The 19,004-nt window shown below is 36.8% G+C and overlaps 2 protein-coding genes across 4 annotated transcripts; one reads left to right on the plus strand and one right to left on the minus strand.

Annotated features, from left to right (window-relative positions):
* Nucleotides 1–3,022: 3,022 nt before the first annotated feature.
* LOC132546052 (zinc transporter Slc39a7-like) lies at nucleotides 3,023–8,360 on the minus strand. 3 transcript variants are annotated; one of them, XR_009554059.1, is made up of 4 exons: nucleotides 7,472–8,360; nucleotides 6,889–7,100; nucleotides 4,432–6,244; nucleotides 3,023–4,385 (listed from the first exon to the last, which is right to left on the minus strand). XR_009554059.1 is itself a non-coding variant. In XM_060209748.1 (3 exons), exons 1-3 carry the CDS (start codon nucleotides 8,256–8,258, stop codon nucleotides 5,993–5,995), a joined length of 1,251 nt encoding a protein of 416 aa, XP_060065731.1. In that variant the 5' UTR covers nucleotides 8,259–8,360; the 3' UTR covers nucleotides 3,023–5,992. The 3 variants fall into 3 exon arrangements, 1 of the variants encoding a protein (XP_060065731.1); XR_009554060.1 differs by having other exon boundaries at nucleotides 3,023–4,011; nucleotides 4,058–6,244; XM_060209748.1 differs by having other exon boundaries at nucleotides 3,023–6,244.
* Nucleotides 8,361–10,398: 2,038 nt separating this feature from the next.
* LOC132546106 (myogenesis-regulating glycosidase-like) lies at nucleotides 10,399–17,532 on the plus strand. The gene is made up of 3 exons (XM_060209800.1): nucleotides 10,399–10,574; nucleotides 14,221–15,973; nucleotides 16,407–17,532. The coding sequence occupies exons 2-3, from the start codon at nucleotides 14,248–14,250 to the stop codon at nucleotides 16,688–16,690; spliced, it is 2,010 nt and encodes a 669-aa protein (XP_060065783.1). The 5' UTR covers nucleotides 10,399–10,574; nucleotides 14,221–14,247; the 3' UTR covers nucleotides 16,691–17,532.
* The last annotated feature ends 1,472 nt before the right edge of the window (nucleotides 17,533–19,004 follow it).

Here is a 19,004-nt window from a genome sequence, read left to right on the forward strand (position 1 = left end):
TCACGGTCTTCCGTCTGCTGAGCTCGTCTATAAAAGTACGAAAATACGGATGTCAATGTGACACAGCGAAATTCAAACAGAAACCGGATTGCGGAACTGCCATAAAAATTAACGCTAAAGGCAAAATATATTTCAAGATTTTTGGTGGACATGAGTAGACTAGAACGTTTTCATTTTGCCTTCCAAGCTATATGTCGAGTAAATAAAACTAAAACAGCCATACGCTCGTTCATACCACGAGAACGTGCTCATTTTTTTTATATCGTGATCACTACATTTGGGTATGGTAACGTAATGATCACACCATTCCGATCATGTCTAAAAGCCACATTTAGATTTGTCCACTTTTTGTATTTATATCTGAATATTGTTGTAATCCCGTTGTGGACAAAATGATGTCAAATGTGTTATAAAGACTCCATGTCGGCTTAATTTAGCTAACGGTACACATCTAACATGCTTCTGAACTTAACGTACAGTAAACTTGTAGGTGGGGTGGGTAGGGGCTCCTATCCATGCCCCTACCCCTTGGAACATTAGTTCCTTGGTCCCATTCCCACCACTTGGGACATAGTTTCTGGGTTATATCTTTGAAACAGTTAAGATCCTCGCTCCATAACAATATATAGCATTGCTAGACACCAAAAGACCAACACAATTTTTTTTTTTTTTTTTTATTTTTTTATTTTTCAAGAGTTTTTAATGTACATAACAATTACATCAACAAAACATCATCAAACATACAACATACGATATGCTCACTCACACATCACCATAATCTTGATTAAGTTGTATCATCATCATCATCATCATCATCATCATCACCACCATCATCGCCTGCATTTTCATCAACACCCTTACTAACATCACAACACTACCCTTACACACCCACTCCTACACATACATCAATACTACACATAAAGATAAAGAGGAGAGAAAAAGAGAGAAAGAGAGAGAGAGAGAGAGAGAGAGAGAGAGAGTGGGGGGGGGAGAGAGAGAGAGGTGATCTGGGTTAGTAAAAATTGCAATAATCCGAAACCACTTGGGACTGGTAAATAAATAAATAAATAAATACTATAAGGGTAAGCAAGGGGCCTTATATAAAGACAGAGAATTAAAATAACATAAACAGTAAATGTATTTAAAGTTAAGAATTGGCCAATTTAAGATCTCATTAAAACTTAACTGTGCCTGTTCACCTTTACTATTGGCATAAAAACAATATATAGCATTGCTTTGTGTAGACATGCCTTATATATGTAATATTTAATGATAATTAAAGACAAACACAATTTTGATTGATCTTTGAATTGGCCCTGGTTTCTGGCCCTACCCATCGGGAGTTAATTTCGCGATTATATCTTTGAAACAGCTGAGATCCCCACCCCATGACCATATATAGCAACTGCTAGTCATGCTATAATCTCTGTCATGATGTAACTTTGTACACAAAGCAAACATAAACATAAATGTGCTTCTATATAAAAAGAAAGTAAACAAGGATTAATTACGCATTATCACTCATCAACAGCATTGTAAATCAAACCAGGACAAAACGACAAGTGTGGCTTGCCAAAGGCAACCACTTGTGTCTTTCTTCACCCTCGCAAAAATACAGCTTATATTATAAGACATTAATAATGTATTCTTTATGTATTTGGTCAGGTTTTACCACTTCATCAAGTTTAGGCATGTTCGTACAGCGTGTATTTGGACTGGCAGATTAGTTTTCATGACGTCACCAACTTTCGGCATGCATGTATTTTGACAGTTCTGATAAGTTTCGTGACTTCATCAAGTTCGGAATGCTTGCAAAGTGTGTATTTGCATCGTTGGGTTATGTTTTTATGATGCCATCTTGAAATATGACGTCTTGAAAGATTTACATAGCAGGTGTCCTCAATAAGACATTGAAGACCTTCACTCTTTCGGAATTGCTGGTCTTATTCTTGCACTAGTCTCTGTGTAAATCTTTCTTTTCTTCATATTTTGCCCCAGCTTTATTGAACTTGAGTTTGGATTATGATTTTGTTGACATTTTTATATTTTGTTCTTCTTTGGTTTGATGGAATAGTTTCTTCTGGTGTTCTCCAGTTCCTCCTGTCTTGGAATGGGGTCCTATTAAGACATCCTTTCAGGGAGCCTGTTTTGATGATTGCTTAAAATAACTTTTGAATCAGATTTGATTCTATGTTGTCCATTTGTCATTATTTGTCATAGTTTGACACAATTTCCCTTGATCTGGCAGCATTTTGTCAGAATTTGTCTCAATTTGTCAGCATTTGTCATAGTTCATATCACTTGGTCATAATTTGTCAGTTTGGCATCATTTTGTCAATTTGCCATCATTTTGTCTGTAAAATTTGACTTCATCTGTCATCATTTGAATTATGAATTGTCATGAGTTGTCTACGTTTTCTCATAATTTTCAATTATTTGCTATCATTTTGTCATAATTTTTCTTGATTTCTCATCATTTTCACTATTTTTTTGCTCGTTTTACTATATTTTCTAACTTATTTTGTGACTTCTTTGGTAAATTTTGTTCTACATTTTTTCATTCGTTTTCTTCCATGTCATATCATTTTTTCACTCATTTTTAATGTCATGCAAAAGTTAATAATATTTTAAGCAAAATGATGACAAACAATGACATTCTATGACAAAATATGGCAATTGTGCAACATCAGAGCTCTCTGTGTAGTCCACATCTGGTTCACCGAGAAAATGCCCTGTCGCTCTCAAAGGAACTAGAGAGTTTGTTACATCTGTTTACAACTGATACAGCAAGACAGGAACCAGATAATTCATTACAAAGATATTCTATCACTCCCAAAGTAACCAAAGAATTTGTTACAATCTTTTCACAATATACAGTAACAAGGAACAGACAGAAGGACAGACAGAAACAGGTGTGTAACACCAGCTGTAGACATAAGAACAGAAACCAGATGATAAAACACCAGAATAGACAGATGTATATTGAACAGTATCGTGTAACATAAGAGGTAACTCCATGTAGTACTTTTCATTCACCATTTATTTATAACATTTATAATTATGTATTCAGAACTCACATGTCCTGGTAACAGGTGTTGTAAATCACATGAAATCTTGTAACTTGTAGTGTTACAGTGATGATAAATGTACATTACGATGTTATAACGACAGCATGTAACATACATGTATAATATCGGTCTAAAACCATGGTTCACCAAAGAATGTGATGAATGATAGATTATATATTTATACATTATTCCAGAAAAACGGGCATTTCAGTATTTTAAATTAATTATTTCAAGACCATATGATTCTTAGCACTTCAAGAGACTTTTAAACTCTGTTTCCTCTGAACCTTTATTCCTCTACCCTATGGCTAGTACAATATTTAAAGTAAGTCAAATTAAAGTAAAGCATTATTTTCCCACAACCACATTACTTTTTACAAAATACATATCCACACATCCATCACAAGGGTCTCTGTCCTGGACTGATAGTGTTGAGTAAGTGTTTATCTCTTAGATATTCTCATTTAACTGTGAACAGTACATACATGTTCCTAAAACCTCAGCCAGCATAACCAGACTTTCTTAAACTTACACACAGCTTACACATGTACATACACAGTTTAAATGTGTACCAAAAGCTAAGCCATTATATCCAGTCATTTCAAAATCTTGAACAAAGTTTACACATGCATTTACCAAAACCTCAGCCAAAACATATCCAGACTTTCCTAAACTTACACACAGTTAACAAATGTACTTACACATAATTTAAATATGTACCAAAACTTAAGCCAACATATTAAGTCTTTCCAAAACTTACACACAGTTTAAATATGTAGCTACACACAGTTTAAATATGTACCAAAACCTAAGCCAGTATATCAAGTCTTTCCAAAGCTTGCACACAGTTTACACATGTAGCTACACTCAGTTTAAATATGTACCAAAACCTAAGCCAACATATTAAGTCTTTCCAAAACTTACACACAGTTTAAATATGTAGCTACACACAGTTTAAATATGTAGCTACACACAGTTTAAATATGTACCAAAACCTAAGCCAGTATATCAAGTCTTTCCAAAGCTTGCACACAGTTTACACATGTAGCTACACTCAGTTTAAATATGTACCAAAACTTAAGCCAACATATTAAGTCTTTCCAAAACTTACACACAGTTTAAATATGTAGCTACACACAGTTTAAATATGTAGCTACACACAGTTTAAATATGTACCAAAACCTAAGCCAGTATATCAAGTCTTTCCAAAGCTTGCACACAGTTTACACATGTAGCTACACTCAGTTTAAATATGTACCAAAACCTAAGCCAACATATTAAGTCTTTCCAAAACTTACACACAGTTTAAATATGTAGCTACACACAGTTTAAATATGTAGCTACACACAGTTTAAATATGTACCAAAACCTAAGCCAGTATATCAAGTCTTTCCAAAACTTGCACACAGTTTACACATGTAGCTACACTCAGATTAAATATGTACCAAAACCTGAATCAATGTACCCAGTCTTTCCAAAATGTATACACAGTTTACACACGTACTTTCTTCTGCCTACCACAAATATCCTATATGATTCTATAACTGGTACCTTCGGACTGTTGAGACACTACCTTAGAGATTCATAATTCACAGTGTATATATGCTACTAAATGTACATGTAATAATAGTTTTTTACATGGAGGTCGAGAATACATCCTCTTAATATCCCTAAAACACATAGAGCACCCTACCTATGTACCAACAACATTACCTCACCTGTATAGAGTCCTTTGTACCGTGTCTTTGTGTTGTTAAATCAGTCATATTCTGACATAAAAGTTCGCCTTTTTTGTGATATTGCAGCATAAATACTTGATATCTGCCATGTGCAAGATTATTTCCTAGAATAACAATGACTTTGCATTGCCATCATGTCTAACAGAATACATCTTCCTAATCCTACCTACAACTCCAGATTCCATTTATAGAGACCTGCTGTGTAAAACTGTACATTAATCTGGGCATTAAATTCTAGTACTAGCATGACATGTCTTTGGTTTCCATAAAGTTATACACTGAAGCAGCTTATAATAAAACATTTGGATAATTTTGTTACCTGATAATGTACTTATGTAAATAACTTATTTGATGTCACTGATACTAGTGAATCATTGAGTTGATGGTTTTGTGTAAATAATTTTGGCTGGCTGAGTACTATGTTTAAATGATTAGCAAACAGTCACTGTCACATTGATAAGTTATGTTTAAGTAAGATAACCTCTCTCACACACACATGCACAGGTATATATATATAAACATATAGCTGAATTCACAGTGTCTGGTGACTTATGCTTAAATTGAAGTGTTGTTTGAAGTTATTTTAATATATATATATAAATAATGAAATTGAAAATGCCTTTGATTAGTAAAGCACAAGCATTTTGGTATGCTTTTTTTAACTTTCTAATATACATGTATATTACAGTTCATGTCATATCACACAACACATGCAATTTTCATTTTCTCTACTCTATCTGATATACAATGGCACAAGACATAAACTGTACAGAATTTTAAAACACTTCCATTAGTTTTACTAATCAGAAGTTCTCCAATTTTACTAATTTTCTATATATGTACCAGACACTCTGAATTTTAACTTTTTAATATCTATTACAGTTCATGTCCATGCCATATAATACAATATATGTATTCAATTCTCTTTTTCTCCACAACATCTGACATACAATGGCACATAAAACCTGTACAGAAGATTAAAACTCTTTATGTGTAGGAGATATGTATCATCAATATACATCTGATGCATTGAAATAGAAATCCAATTAATGTTTAGACTACTAAATGCAAAAGAGGTCCTCACACAACCTGAAGAATTATTTTTTTTATGAATGAAATAATTAGACAAGTATTTGTGATATTTCTTTAGATGAAATCACCCCTATTGTGAAACGGACTCCCTGCCTACTCATACTGCCCTATGAGGACCATCATATATATACCGACTAGAAGTGCGAAGATTTCCTTTACAGATTGACCTAGAGTAGAGTCTTCCAACAGCTCTGGTATAACAGACACTGTAGCTATATAGATAAACCCTCCTGCAGTAAATGGAAGAATCCAGACAGTAGCTGCTTCCCCGACACCTTCTGCAAGCAGACTGCATACTGTCCCTAGCATGGCTCCAATAGCTGTGGAGAACTGCAACATCATGGCCTGTAAAAAACAACAATAGGTTCTAAATTAAAGGAACAAGATAACTCATACACAACTAACAATAGGTTTTTATGCCAATTCAAATGATTCTTCAGATTTTCATACAATGAAACTTCACTCATAAGACCACCATTGGAACTAGACAATAGTGGTCTTAATAGCAAGGTGATTGGAATAGTATGACCAAGTAAGCAAACTTCCCTCATAACCATTAACTCATAAAAAGGATTTTTTTTGGGCTGTAGTCAATTCAAATAGGCAGAATGGGGGACCATAGACTCTCACACATCTATGACCAAGTGTTAAACAAAGCTTAGCCGAACTGACTACAGTACATTGTTACCATCTAGTGTATTGTTTTGGTCTATAATCTGTTTACCATCTCGTCACACTATTTTCAACATTAGTGTTCATAGGATTATAGTGCAACCGAAAAAGTTGGTCGATCCCGTACCATCTCGTACACTATGTACGTCGGTGCTAGTACACTCCACACTGGTCATTTGTCTGATGAAGGTGACTGTGTAGTCATCGAAACATCACACTCTAATCTTCTACTGGTTGTGTTATAAGAAATACTATTCTATGGCAAATCTACAGCTAATGAAACAAGTTGTTAAAACCTCTGAAGTTTGAGTCTATACCTTTCTTTTTGTGCAGCCAGATTGGACAAGAATTGCAAAATCTCCAATTTCATGTGGAATCTCGTGTAGAAATATTGTGATTGTCGTGATGATTCCAAGGTTGCGGCCCATCAGGAAAGATGCCCCAATCGCTAGTCCATCCGTAAAATTGTGAGCAAAATCTGCAGCAAGGTTAAGGTAGCCAGCCACCTTGATATCCTCTACCGGTTCAGCTGATGAAGATAGAGAGAAACCAATTCTACAAATGTTTATGTATATCATATATCTATATGTATACACCCATTGAAAACACAATACCTATAAAGGTCTTGTGAAAATTAATGACTGTTGGAAACAAATAATTTGATTGTTCTTTGATCTAACAAAAATGAAATCAAATCGATAGACTTGACTATAGATAAAAGTTAAGAAATAAACAATTACATAATAAGAAATATTTAGAGTTAACAAGCCCTGATGACTGCTCAATCATTTTTTTTACAAATGTTTAAAGATGAAATAAAAATGTAATACCTCCCAGGATAATACAAAATCCTTTAATGAGTATTATCAATTCATTCTTATGGAAGGAGAGGAATTATACCTGGACTTTTCGTTTCTTTTTTACCAACAGTATCATCTTTCTTGTTAGTTTTCCCTTCATCAGTGGTTTTTGAATCCTCCTTTTTAGTGTCCTTTTTGGCTGGTGCCTTTATTGCCCCATGACTATGGGAATGGGAGTGTCCACCTTTAACATAACGAACAAATTTCTCCACAATAAGGAAAGCGACAATTCCAGCAAGTACCCATAAACCGATGGACATGTCATGTGAATGTCCACCTTCCCCTTCATGGGAATGACCATGGCTATGGCTGTGGGAATGTTCCTCGCCATGGCTATGGGGCGAGACGGCATGTGGTATAAGATGAAGGAATGCATCACCAAGGAGACCACCTGAGGCAAAGCTTAGTAAAACTTTCAACAACGGTGAACTTTCCTTTGTGTTTTCTAATGGAATAAATAAGAGAATAAATACAGGTGATATGCTTATGATAAACGTGGCCCCTATGGCTTGAACCCAAAGCATCAGGCCAGATTCTCTACGGACAGTCTTGCTGGCGATCGGCGGTTGTGTATCGTCTGCGTGTCCATGAGCGTGACCATGTCCATGTGCGTGCCCATGTCCATGGTCGTGTGCATGTCCATGATCATCTTCTACATTAGCTTTCTTCGAATACTTAAATGACGGGTTTTCTTCCGGTTGTTCATGGCTATGGCCGTGTTCATGACCACCCACAAAACCGATAACAATACAGGCAAACAACAACAGAACGACAGAGACCGAGAACACAACCCTTGGGAAGTTTCCCCGTATGCCGGTGTTCGTCATAGCTATCCCTTTGCAATGTACGTGGCCTAAAAATCAACACCTTAAGAACGCTTCATTCCGACGAAGAGATATACTTAGAATACAAACGTGACTGCGAGGTAGATTTTTCGCGTCGACTCGGATACTCTCTTGATTTTTCTCCCGATAGGGAAACTGAAAGTAAAAGTAGGAAAAATTAACACTCGGAAGATTGATTTAGAAAGAAATGTTCCATATATCGTTATTCTTGAATTTATAACCTTAATTAACATGGTAGTATGTTAAATGTTTTTAAACATACCAAACGCCATATAGACTAAATGCATATGTCCCTGTAGTTATTGTAATGCATGACGATTTCATCTAAACCTTTTTCCCGTTCTGAAATCATATCATCATATATCGTTGCATCTTTGAAAATAACCTTTTTGACCCAAGTAGATAACTACGCCAAGCATTCTAAAACAATACACATTTGTGTAAATTTCGGAACAATAATTCGCATTCGAGTGGAAAATATTTTTTAGTACAGACATTTTCAGTTTATCTTGAGAAAAAAAAAAAACATCTAGAGTGTCACGAAAATTCAATCTACGGCTATAATACCTTTAAAGAGACAACAGCTACCTACCTATCACGGATATCACGAAATCTTGTCTTTTTACTGTCATACGGCGGCATTTCAATTATGCTTGTTTCCTTGGTATGAGCAGAGACGTATAATCTGTTATACCCTATGCAACCCTAGTATGAGCTAGTGTCTCTAAAGTAAACATGATAATATGGTCAGCTTTATTCTTAACCTTCACGACAGGACAAGAACTACGGTCTCTGAACTTCAGCAAAATGACGTGCTCAGTGTAGAAAGACGGCTTTGTCAACTTGTTAAATATTAACTAAAATTCCTCTAGGTATTTGCGTGAATTTTTCACCGTTGATAACAATATGGTACCAACCCCAGAAATTCAAATTCAATTATATACAGATGTCATGGATAATAATCATCTTGTTATTATTTTTCTTTCCAGTTGCAGATTGGAACACTTCGCCAGATTTCATAAAAAATTAAAAAATTAATATAAATTCAAATCCAATTTTAAAGATAACAATTCTGATGATCTCTTTGTCCGCTACACATTGTACTCGGCTCTATATATCCATTTAATCCAAAGTAAAAGAGTCACACCACTGTTCCGATTAAATTACATAATTTAATAATTAATAAGTTGTATTGTTATCGGGTTTGTAAAATGTAATACCTTAAATACTGTACGATGAGGTAATGTAACGTGCTTTTTTTACTTGAATGGATAGCATTGTGATAGTATTGTTATTAATGTCTGGAAATGATCAAGTCCGCAATTCGAACAGGAGCGTATATATATATATATATATATATAGGTTTCTGGTCAGATAGTTACTCTAAATCTACAGAAATATACAGGGTCAGTACACAACATTCATAGTATCTATCAAATACATGTACACCACAGACAAATAAAATACATAACATGATTGCACCATTTTTTTTTTTTTTTTAATCAATAACAATTTCAAAGATACACAATACAGACGGCCATAATCTGAGTACAATGTAGTGTTTGCCCGCAAAGCTGTGTCGTTAATAACAGTCTTAGATGAATGCTAATGATTATGTCGTTTTAACATCAGTACAAGCCCTTTAGGCCTCTGAAAGCGTATCTTTGTAGGATCAATTGTCAGAGCGGGTAATAATAGAACATGTACTTGTAAACTTGGAGGGTTCGTCGCTCCAATGTTTGTTTAGCCGCGATTTAAAGTAAAGCATCTAATTCATAAACGTTTCATCCAAAGCTTGCTGTCTTATACAGATTAAAATACCGACAAACAAGAAAGTATAATAGATAAGTAAAATGATTTACATATATGCATATCTAATATACGTAATGCGCAATTTAATGCCAAATATGGCAATCAAAGGGAAATCTAGGTGTACGACAGATCAAGTAAAGCTATTCAAACGCTGACAAGAGGAACTTCCCCCACCCCAACACTAAGGCAGTATTGGACACCTGTAGACACCATTTCCCTCAGCAACACTAAGGAAGTGGTATACACTCTCCTCTCCTTCCAACACGAAGGAAGTTGCGGACACCCTTTCCTAGCCAACACGAAACAACCGCAAACATGCTTCATATTACGTTAACGTTGTACTAACAATGCCGGTTCCGGCTGCTCCACGCTTCCCCCAAACACCAATGGAATCTGGTTACTCGCAAATATATATAATACCTTTCGACTGATGTACTGTACGCATAACTAGTGCTAAGCCGGAGAAACACAGCGGTGCTGATTAAGGTAAGTAATCTTCGCACCACGTGTTAACGAGCACAACGAGTGGACGTGGTGGTAATATATTATCCTTACCACCACGCGGTGCTCTGTGTATTGAACCGACACGTGTACAAGTGTACATGTTTTGTTTCATATGTTATTTGTAGGTTCATATGTATTGCTGTTACGATAGCCGACAAGAGCCATATCATTCTGTAACATAGTACATTTGTTCATGGTAAAAAAATATGAACGTGCACTTTTTTATGTATCATCGTTGGTACAACATGGACAAATATCTTCTCATCGCATTTGTATGTTTTTGTACCAGAATAATGGCCGCAAACAGCCATGGTACACAACTAGAATGAAAGGTTACCATGTATGACAAATTACATCCTGATAAGGCTGTCATCACAACTAGCGACATTTTAACGTAATTTTTATTTGGTACAAAAGATATGAAAATTCATATTATTTTGTTAGGCTCTTGTCGGCCATCGTATGATGTACACTGTCCTGTTAAATGCTGTATTTGTACGTGTCTACTGTTATCAGGTCACACACATGTATACACTGGAGGTCACTTGCCTGATGTAGAAACATTGTATGTATGACTTCGTCCATTATTGTAAATATTACACACCTGTGCGCTCCCACTAGTCCGAACGTAAATTCTATAATAATAATAAAATAGTTTATTAAAGACAGTAAAATGTAGGTCACAGTTGTTAAATATACAGGTAAAAGCGATCAATATCCAGCCATAATAGTATAGTCAATGGATAAATCTTAAAATGGATTCATTTTTACACGGGGACTAAGAGCAACTCATATTATTGTAGATATCAAAGGTGAAATGTCCTTCGTCACTTTTGTATAGGGTTTATTACTGTGAACAGCAAAAGTAGGAATGTCCTACGTCACATATAATAATGTAAATTATGATTACTAATTAATCTTGCCATTCGTACACCTGGGACTAAGAAGTTAATTTATATCGGAGTATAATACTTCAAATATCAATGATGGGGGGTATCCATATCACCACACACATACATACACACACACCACCACCACCACCACCACCAAAACACACACACACACACACACACACGCACGCACACACACACACACGCACACACGCACACACACACACACACTCACACACACACACACACACACACACACACACACACACACACACACACACACATACATACACTAGTGTAACTTACAGTTACTATTCATTCTTACTATTCTATAATTCTATAGTATATTACTAAAAATATCAAAGGTAGAAATGTCCAACATCACATATACTTGTGTAATTTACAGTTACTGATTAATAATTAAGTTTTACGGAAAAAGTTTTCTTCCGTTGAAAATCGTAAAGAAAAGCTTGCAATTGTTGGCTGGAGATCACAATTTTTCATCATATTTATAAATGTATTATTCTTGTCCATGTTATAGAAAACATCAATGACAAGAGAACATTTTTCGAGCAGATAGTTTCTCATGTCATCATATAAAATACATTCTATTAGAAAATGTTTTCATCCTCCACTTTATGGTGGTCACATTTGGAACAAAGTCTGTCCATTATTTGAACGGGCAGCCTGGCGTTTCGTCCCGCCTGCACGAAAAAGGGCAAGGTTACGTCTGTGATGTCTATGTATGTCCGACAACCCAGGTTCGATTGAATACTTGAACCGTTCGAGGCGGAGAACAAATGCAGAATTTACAGTTTAACAATTTAGAACATATTAAACTTAGTTATTTGGATCTAATGTATTGCCACTACGGATACCTCGAACCCTTCCTCACGGACCCCAGTCATACTAGTTTTACGAAACTGCAACCCCTTTTCCAATCCCGACGACACTAATTTATATATTTGTTCAATGAGTCGGGATGATAGTTTTACAGAACAAAAATGGACGATACAAATCAATCACAACAGGATTTGTAGCGGCACTCGTCTGAGGCGATCGTCGGTGAACGGGAATCTCAATTAATATAGCGTCCGTTTAGCGGCCGGAGAGTGCCAACATCGAACTCCGGTCTTACGGATGAAGTAGGCGAACGCTTGTCAAGGGATCACAGAACCTGTGCTGTGTCTTCGGGGCGAAGAAGGGAGAAACGTAGAGAAATCAAACTGGGTCGATCGTCAGCAAGAAGTAGCTCAATTGGTAGAGCGTCCGTCTAGAATTCTGATAGTACTGGGTTCTGGATTCGAAACCACTCCTATCACAAGATTAGCACCCGACACGAAGCCAGAGTGCACGAACACATACACTAATAAACCCGAAGTTTATCGTTACCATCTTATGTACTTTTCCCCATATTTTCCCATCTCTTAACACTGTTATAATATTTTAGTACAACCGAAAAAGTTGGTCGATTCATCAGTGCTATTACGACCCACACTGATCATTTGTCTAATGAAGGCGACAGTGTAGTCACGTCACACTTAAATCTTCTACAGGCTGTGTGATAAGATATTCTGTTGTATTGACATTACCAACCCGAAGGAAGTTCCGAAATATAAATAAAAACAATCCCCGCTATATCTGTAAACGCGCATGGCCTGTGACATCATACAGAGATAGCGTTACTCCGTGGTTTGATTAGCGTAAATATTCATAGAAGACAAGTTAAAACCGCCCGACGCCCGCTAAGAGCCTGGAAAATCCTCACATGATTGCCAAAATACTTATAATCAACCGCATCCTGAAATTTGTTCTGGAACATGGTCCAGTGTTCCAGGTACACAACAACAAAGGTATTAATCATTCCGATACTTTTTTAGTATCTAATAGATAAGATACATAGAATGATGACAAAACAATTACACATAGTCTGTGAGAAATCAGCTGCAAATTCCGTTTCTGGACATCAACACTGAGAAATATAAAACCAAGTATGTTTGTTTTCTCATTCCTAAGATATTGTATTTACCTGGAAACATTGCTGTATTGTAGAATAAAATATGCTTTAAGCGAAACCGAATCGAATCATAAAGACGATGTACAAATATGAGGAAGTTAAATCCACCGGAAGGTAAACAAAGTGAAGGGGGGGGGTTCACGTGTTATGTATGGAATTATTGTATATGTATCGTGGCTATATCAACGTACCTTTAAAATCCAAATTATGGGGGATTTGTTCGAAGAGTGAAAGGCCCAAGAAGCGGTTATTTTATAGAGGAGCACTGTTGGAATCCCCTAACACGTCGTATCCTAATGTGGGATTGTCTTGGTGGATAGGCACAGGGTCATGTGATCTAGTAAGAGTAACGTAATATGACCCTGGTGGATAAACACAAGGTCATGTGATCTAGTTAGAGTAACGTAATATGATCCTGGTGGATAAACACAGGGTCATGTGATCTAGTGAGAGTAATTTGGTATTGTCCGGGTGTATAGTCACAGGGTCATCTGATCTGGTGATAGTGGTTGTAAGGCCCTGGTGGATGGGCACAGAATCATGCTATTTAGTGATAGCAACGTAGTATTGCCCTAGGGTCATGTGATCTAGTGATTAAGGAAACAAATTAAAGAACTTTGATTGACCATTATTGACAAGTACTCTCCCATGTAATCAGTCATTGTTACGTATACCAAGATTCGTATCAAATTTCTGAAATATCTGTATTTATATATTACAGTTTTGTCTGCTGTTTTCCAAACTTAGGATGGAAGGTAGCGTCGTCGTTTGTGTCTTATTCGTATCTCTAATCGTGGCAACCGGCGAACAATTGGAAGAAACCGATAACAACAACAAAGAAGAGTTCTGTAGCAAGGAAGCATGCGGAACAATAAAGGTGACCATGGGCCAAAATAATGATATAGTCTTCAGTGACGCCACGTGGTCTGTCCACGTTACCACAGCGCGAGTGCTCGAAGACGAGGAAGTATCGGACTGCTCAGGCGCGGAAGGATTAGGTGAGCTTCGGCTGTGTCGTGACTGGCAACGCTACGGTAGGGTAGAGGTTTGGGAGGTAGCGGAGTCAGTGAGGCTACAATGTCACCAGGTCAAATGGATGCCTGTCAGTCGGGATTTCTTCCCAACTGACTGTATCGATATGGAACATGCACACTGGTACGGAGGGGCGGAGTTACATAATCCAAGATGGCCAATCAATGACATCGAGATACCAATGCAGCCATTTGTATCCGAGGATCTGTATATACGCCATAAGTCATTCGGAAACGTATTAGAACCTTTATGGGTCAGTTCCAAAGGACTTGGCATAATGGTAAGCGATTCCTCACCGCTTCACGTAAGCCTTAATGAAGATCAATCCGGCAAAATATGCCTCAAAGGCAACGCTTCTCAAGATTTTCCGGCGTCTGGGAATCATCTCGAGTACTCGATTTGTAAAGGCAAAAATATCTTGGACATTATCCAGTCAATGTCAAAGATAGCATTTGACCGCCCATTGGGTATACCTGATTTCAGGATGGTAAGGGAACCAATATGGTCAACATGGGCGCGGTACAAAACACTTATAAATCAATCCAAAGTGCTAGATTACGCTCGGGAGATAAAAGAATTTGGATTCAAGAATAGCCAGTTAGAAATTGATGACATGTACACAATATCGTACGGAGACTTCGACTTCGATCCCGAAAAGTTCCCAGATCCAAGTGGAATGATCCAGACTCTTAAAGAGATGGGGTACCGTGTTACAACTTGGATACATCCGTTCGCGAACCTGGACTCCGAAGCGTTCCTGGAAGGCGTCGAAAACGGGTACTGGTTGATGGATACAAGTGGACAAGTTCCTGCTTTGATCAAGTGGTGGCAAGGAGTGGGTGCGATTCTCGACACGACAAACCCCGAAGCGGCCGATTGGTTCATCAAGAGGCTTAAAACCATGCAACAAGAATATGGTGTCGATTCTTTTAAGTTTGATGCCGGTGAAATGACCTATCTTCCATCATCCTACAGAACACACAGAACACTGAAAAATCCGGGATACTTCACCAAATCATTCGTTGATATTGTCAGCCAGTTCGGTGACATGACAGAAGTTCGTTGTGGTTTTAAAAGTCAGAATCATCAAATTTTCGTCAGAATGGCTGATAAAGACTCCAGATGGGGATATGACAATGGCCTTAAAGCTCTCATTCCGACAACCTTAACATTAGGTATCCTTGGTTACCCTTACATACTCCCTGACATGATCGGGGGCAATGGCTACGGGGAGGTTATGGTGGTTGATGCGGTACTTCCGGAACGTGAGTTGTACATCCGGTGGCTCCAGCTCACGGCGTACCTACCAGCGATGCAGTTCTCGTTTGTTCCTTGGGACTACGACGACGAAGTGGTAGAGGTAGCATTACACTTTGTGAAGATTCACGAGGAAGTAGTCACACCGATCTTACTACAAGCTGCAGAGATCTCCCAAGTGTCAGGTAGGTAATGACATATTTGGTTCTAACTTTCATTTTAAATTCTTGTTAATTCTTTCATGCAATAGGTAGTCTACACGTGACAAATAATACGTGATACGAATTTTAGAAAATGAAAGTAAGAAGATCGCAGCCTAAAAATATACATGTAATTCAGATAGGTTAAATATGACAAATTTGTACAAGTGAACCTATCGCTTAAAATTTTGCTGGACTTGTACCTATTGATCGAAATTTCACTTTTAAATGTCATAGGGATTATGTGTCTGTTCTGTGAATTAAAACATCAAAGATTTATTTCATTTTTATTGGCATTATTCTTCTTTTTTCGAAATAAAAAATACGGCGATATAAAATTGTTGACGTTCTTATTATTAACCCACGCCATTTATCATTTATATTTAAAAACAACATATACATCATTGTTACCTTGTAGGTGCTCCCCTTATTCGGCCTTTATGGTGGATCGCCCCTGAGGACCAGATCGCCCTCACCATCGACTCTGAGTTCCTTGTAGGTGACACACTCCTCGTGGCCCCCATCTTAGAGAACGGTCAGAGACAAAGAGATGTTTACCTCCCTGAAGGAATGTGGATTGATAATCTTACAGGCAAAATCGTCAAAGGTGGACAATGGCTAACTGGATACAAGATCGATTTAAAGGAAATCGCTACTTTCTCAAGAACGGATGCTAATTTTCATACCACTGTTAATTTATAGTAAAACAATTAAATATTAACAAGTCAGCAAAATCTTTAATCGAACTTAATACGTATAAACGAGAATAAATGATTAACAAAGGAATTACACAAAGGTTCTTGGAAAATAAGACCAAGTGTTCCGGAAGGGTTAGCGTCTCCTGCTTGGTCGATGATGCCAGTCATTGTGAACCGCGGTCAATCCATGACAATTGTCATGTTCTCAAATGAGAACCAGGATCTGACTTGGAAACCACAAGGCATACATACGGACTAGTATCGAACACATCACCTTCATGCCTTACAGGGAATAGCATATTTCCCAATAAGATCTTAATGGCGACCATAAAACTCTTCGGTGTGTTAACAATATAGATTGCAGAAACAAGGACATACAACCTAGAAAGTGAAAATTCACACCAGGGCAATCGGAAGGCAATACACGGCTGTCGTGACCTCGAATTCTAATTAACCGGATACTTCTTAAATTGTCGCTGTATTTATATTTTCGTTAAATTTTTGACCATGTTGACACATCTGTTGCTTCTTGTTTTATCTGCTTGAGCCAATGGCGTCCAATCCTTTAAGCTATTAGTCTATACCAATATACAGTGTTGTCTTATTGGCACGTAAGTAGATGTAATATCAACAGTTAAATAATTCATAACACATCCATTGATAAGAGAAACAATTCTCCAGACCTACATTCCAAATCAGAGAATGATCCATCTTCTTCCGCTGAAGAAATAGCAATAACAAAAATCCTAATCCAAAATGCTCTTCTTCCCTTTCTCGACCAGTCGTAAAATGACCATTGTACAACTAGGAGCTGAGGGAAACTTTACCTAAGAAACGTGTTAAGGATTTATCAAGTACTTCTTAAGAAATAGAAATAAAAAATGTTACTGTCAAAAGCATGGTGGACTTTCTTGGGTTTTCTTTTTCTTTTTTCTTTAATCAGAATTAAAATGGACAATGCACAAATTGAGACTCAAGAGAAATCTACATATGGAGTTTGAAAAGGATCAATCCAGCACTTCTGTAGACAGGAGGACTATTCATTTTTTTTGATAACATGTTGGATGGGGACCACAAAAAATCATTTCAGGTATTGATGCTAGTGACCATGTTCCATTTTTATCTTCTTGAGAAGAAGCTAAAAATGCTCAGAGTTGGTTTAAATGGATATAGCCTTTGCCTCAGTGACCTAAAAATTTGGTGACCAAAATCTTTGCATCATTTCCAGAACCTTAAATATATATTATTATACAAAATGATGGTAGTTTTTCAACAAATTGCATCTTTATTGCTGTTTCAGTATTTTGGCTCCATTCAAAAATCCCTCTACCCCTACTTGGTACACCCAAAGACCACAAATGCTAAAGCTACTCTATAAAATTATGACATTTTGTAATTTTTTAAGAGCTAATAATAATACTTAATTCATTTATTCTCCCAGAACAGAAGCAGAATTATCAGAATAACGTTTTTTCCTACAGTGTTGGTCAATTCAGCCTTTGGTATTGGTGACCCAGCATGTGATAAGAATTTTTAAGATGGGTGTAAGGCAGACTGATGGATTACAGACAGGCAAACAGTGCACCATCTGATGATGGTCAGGGCTAGAAACACCAATAACATTCACAGTTGTTCATAAATTTATTAAAAATGCATGATAATTGAAAAATAGAATCCATTATAGAGATGATATTGTAAACCTGTGAAAAACAACACAAAAGTGTAAATCCTATCTATTTATCTCTCTACTTAACCTGTCAGTATCAAAGGGAATGTTAGACATTCAATGATGCCTGTATTCACATTAAAAATCTTATATACATCTCTTAGATATTGTAGTAAACATGTAAAGCATTCTAGGTGAATCTTTGATAAAACATTAAATTATTTACATGAATTGGTGAGTTTCGAACCTCTATCCACTATACCTACTACAAAACCGAACACCCAGGATGCTTTCACACACAGAGTTATTGACACAAAATATGTATGAGCAGTGTAAACATATGATTACATTTCATCATTTCTCTAACAACTGTTGCAAGGAGATTTTATCTCAAGAAATTGGGGCCCTTTTTGAGTCAATGATATGCAACTTATGACAAAAGCCAATTATGTACATCATATAAATACATGCTTATATCATGCATACAGTAATTTTGTGTTACACATTTCTAAAATAATGTCAACTTCATCCTTCGTCCCAACACTTATAAACTAACAAGTGGACCAGCGACTCCACAGTCCCCTCAGAGTGCATATAGCAGAAACCAGGAACTTCACAGTCCCCTCTGAGCACACTTAGCAGAAACAACTGT

The sequence above is a fragment of the Ylistrum balloti genome, unplaced genomic scaffold, assembly GCF_031769215.1.
Source record: "Ylistrum balloti isolate Yb309-2 unplaced genomic scaffold, AGI_CSIRO_Ybal_v1 Utg369874, whole genome shotgun sequence".
NCBI lineage: Eukaryota > Metazoa > Mollusca > Bivalvia > Pectinida > Pectinidae > Ylistrum > Ylistrum balloti.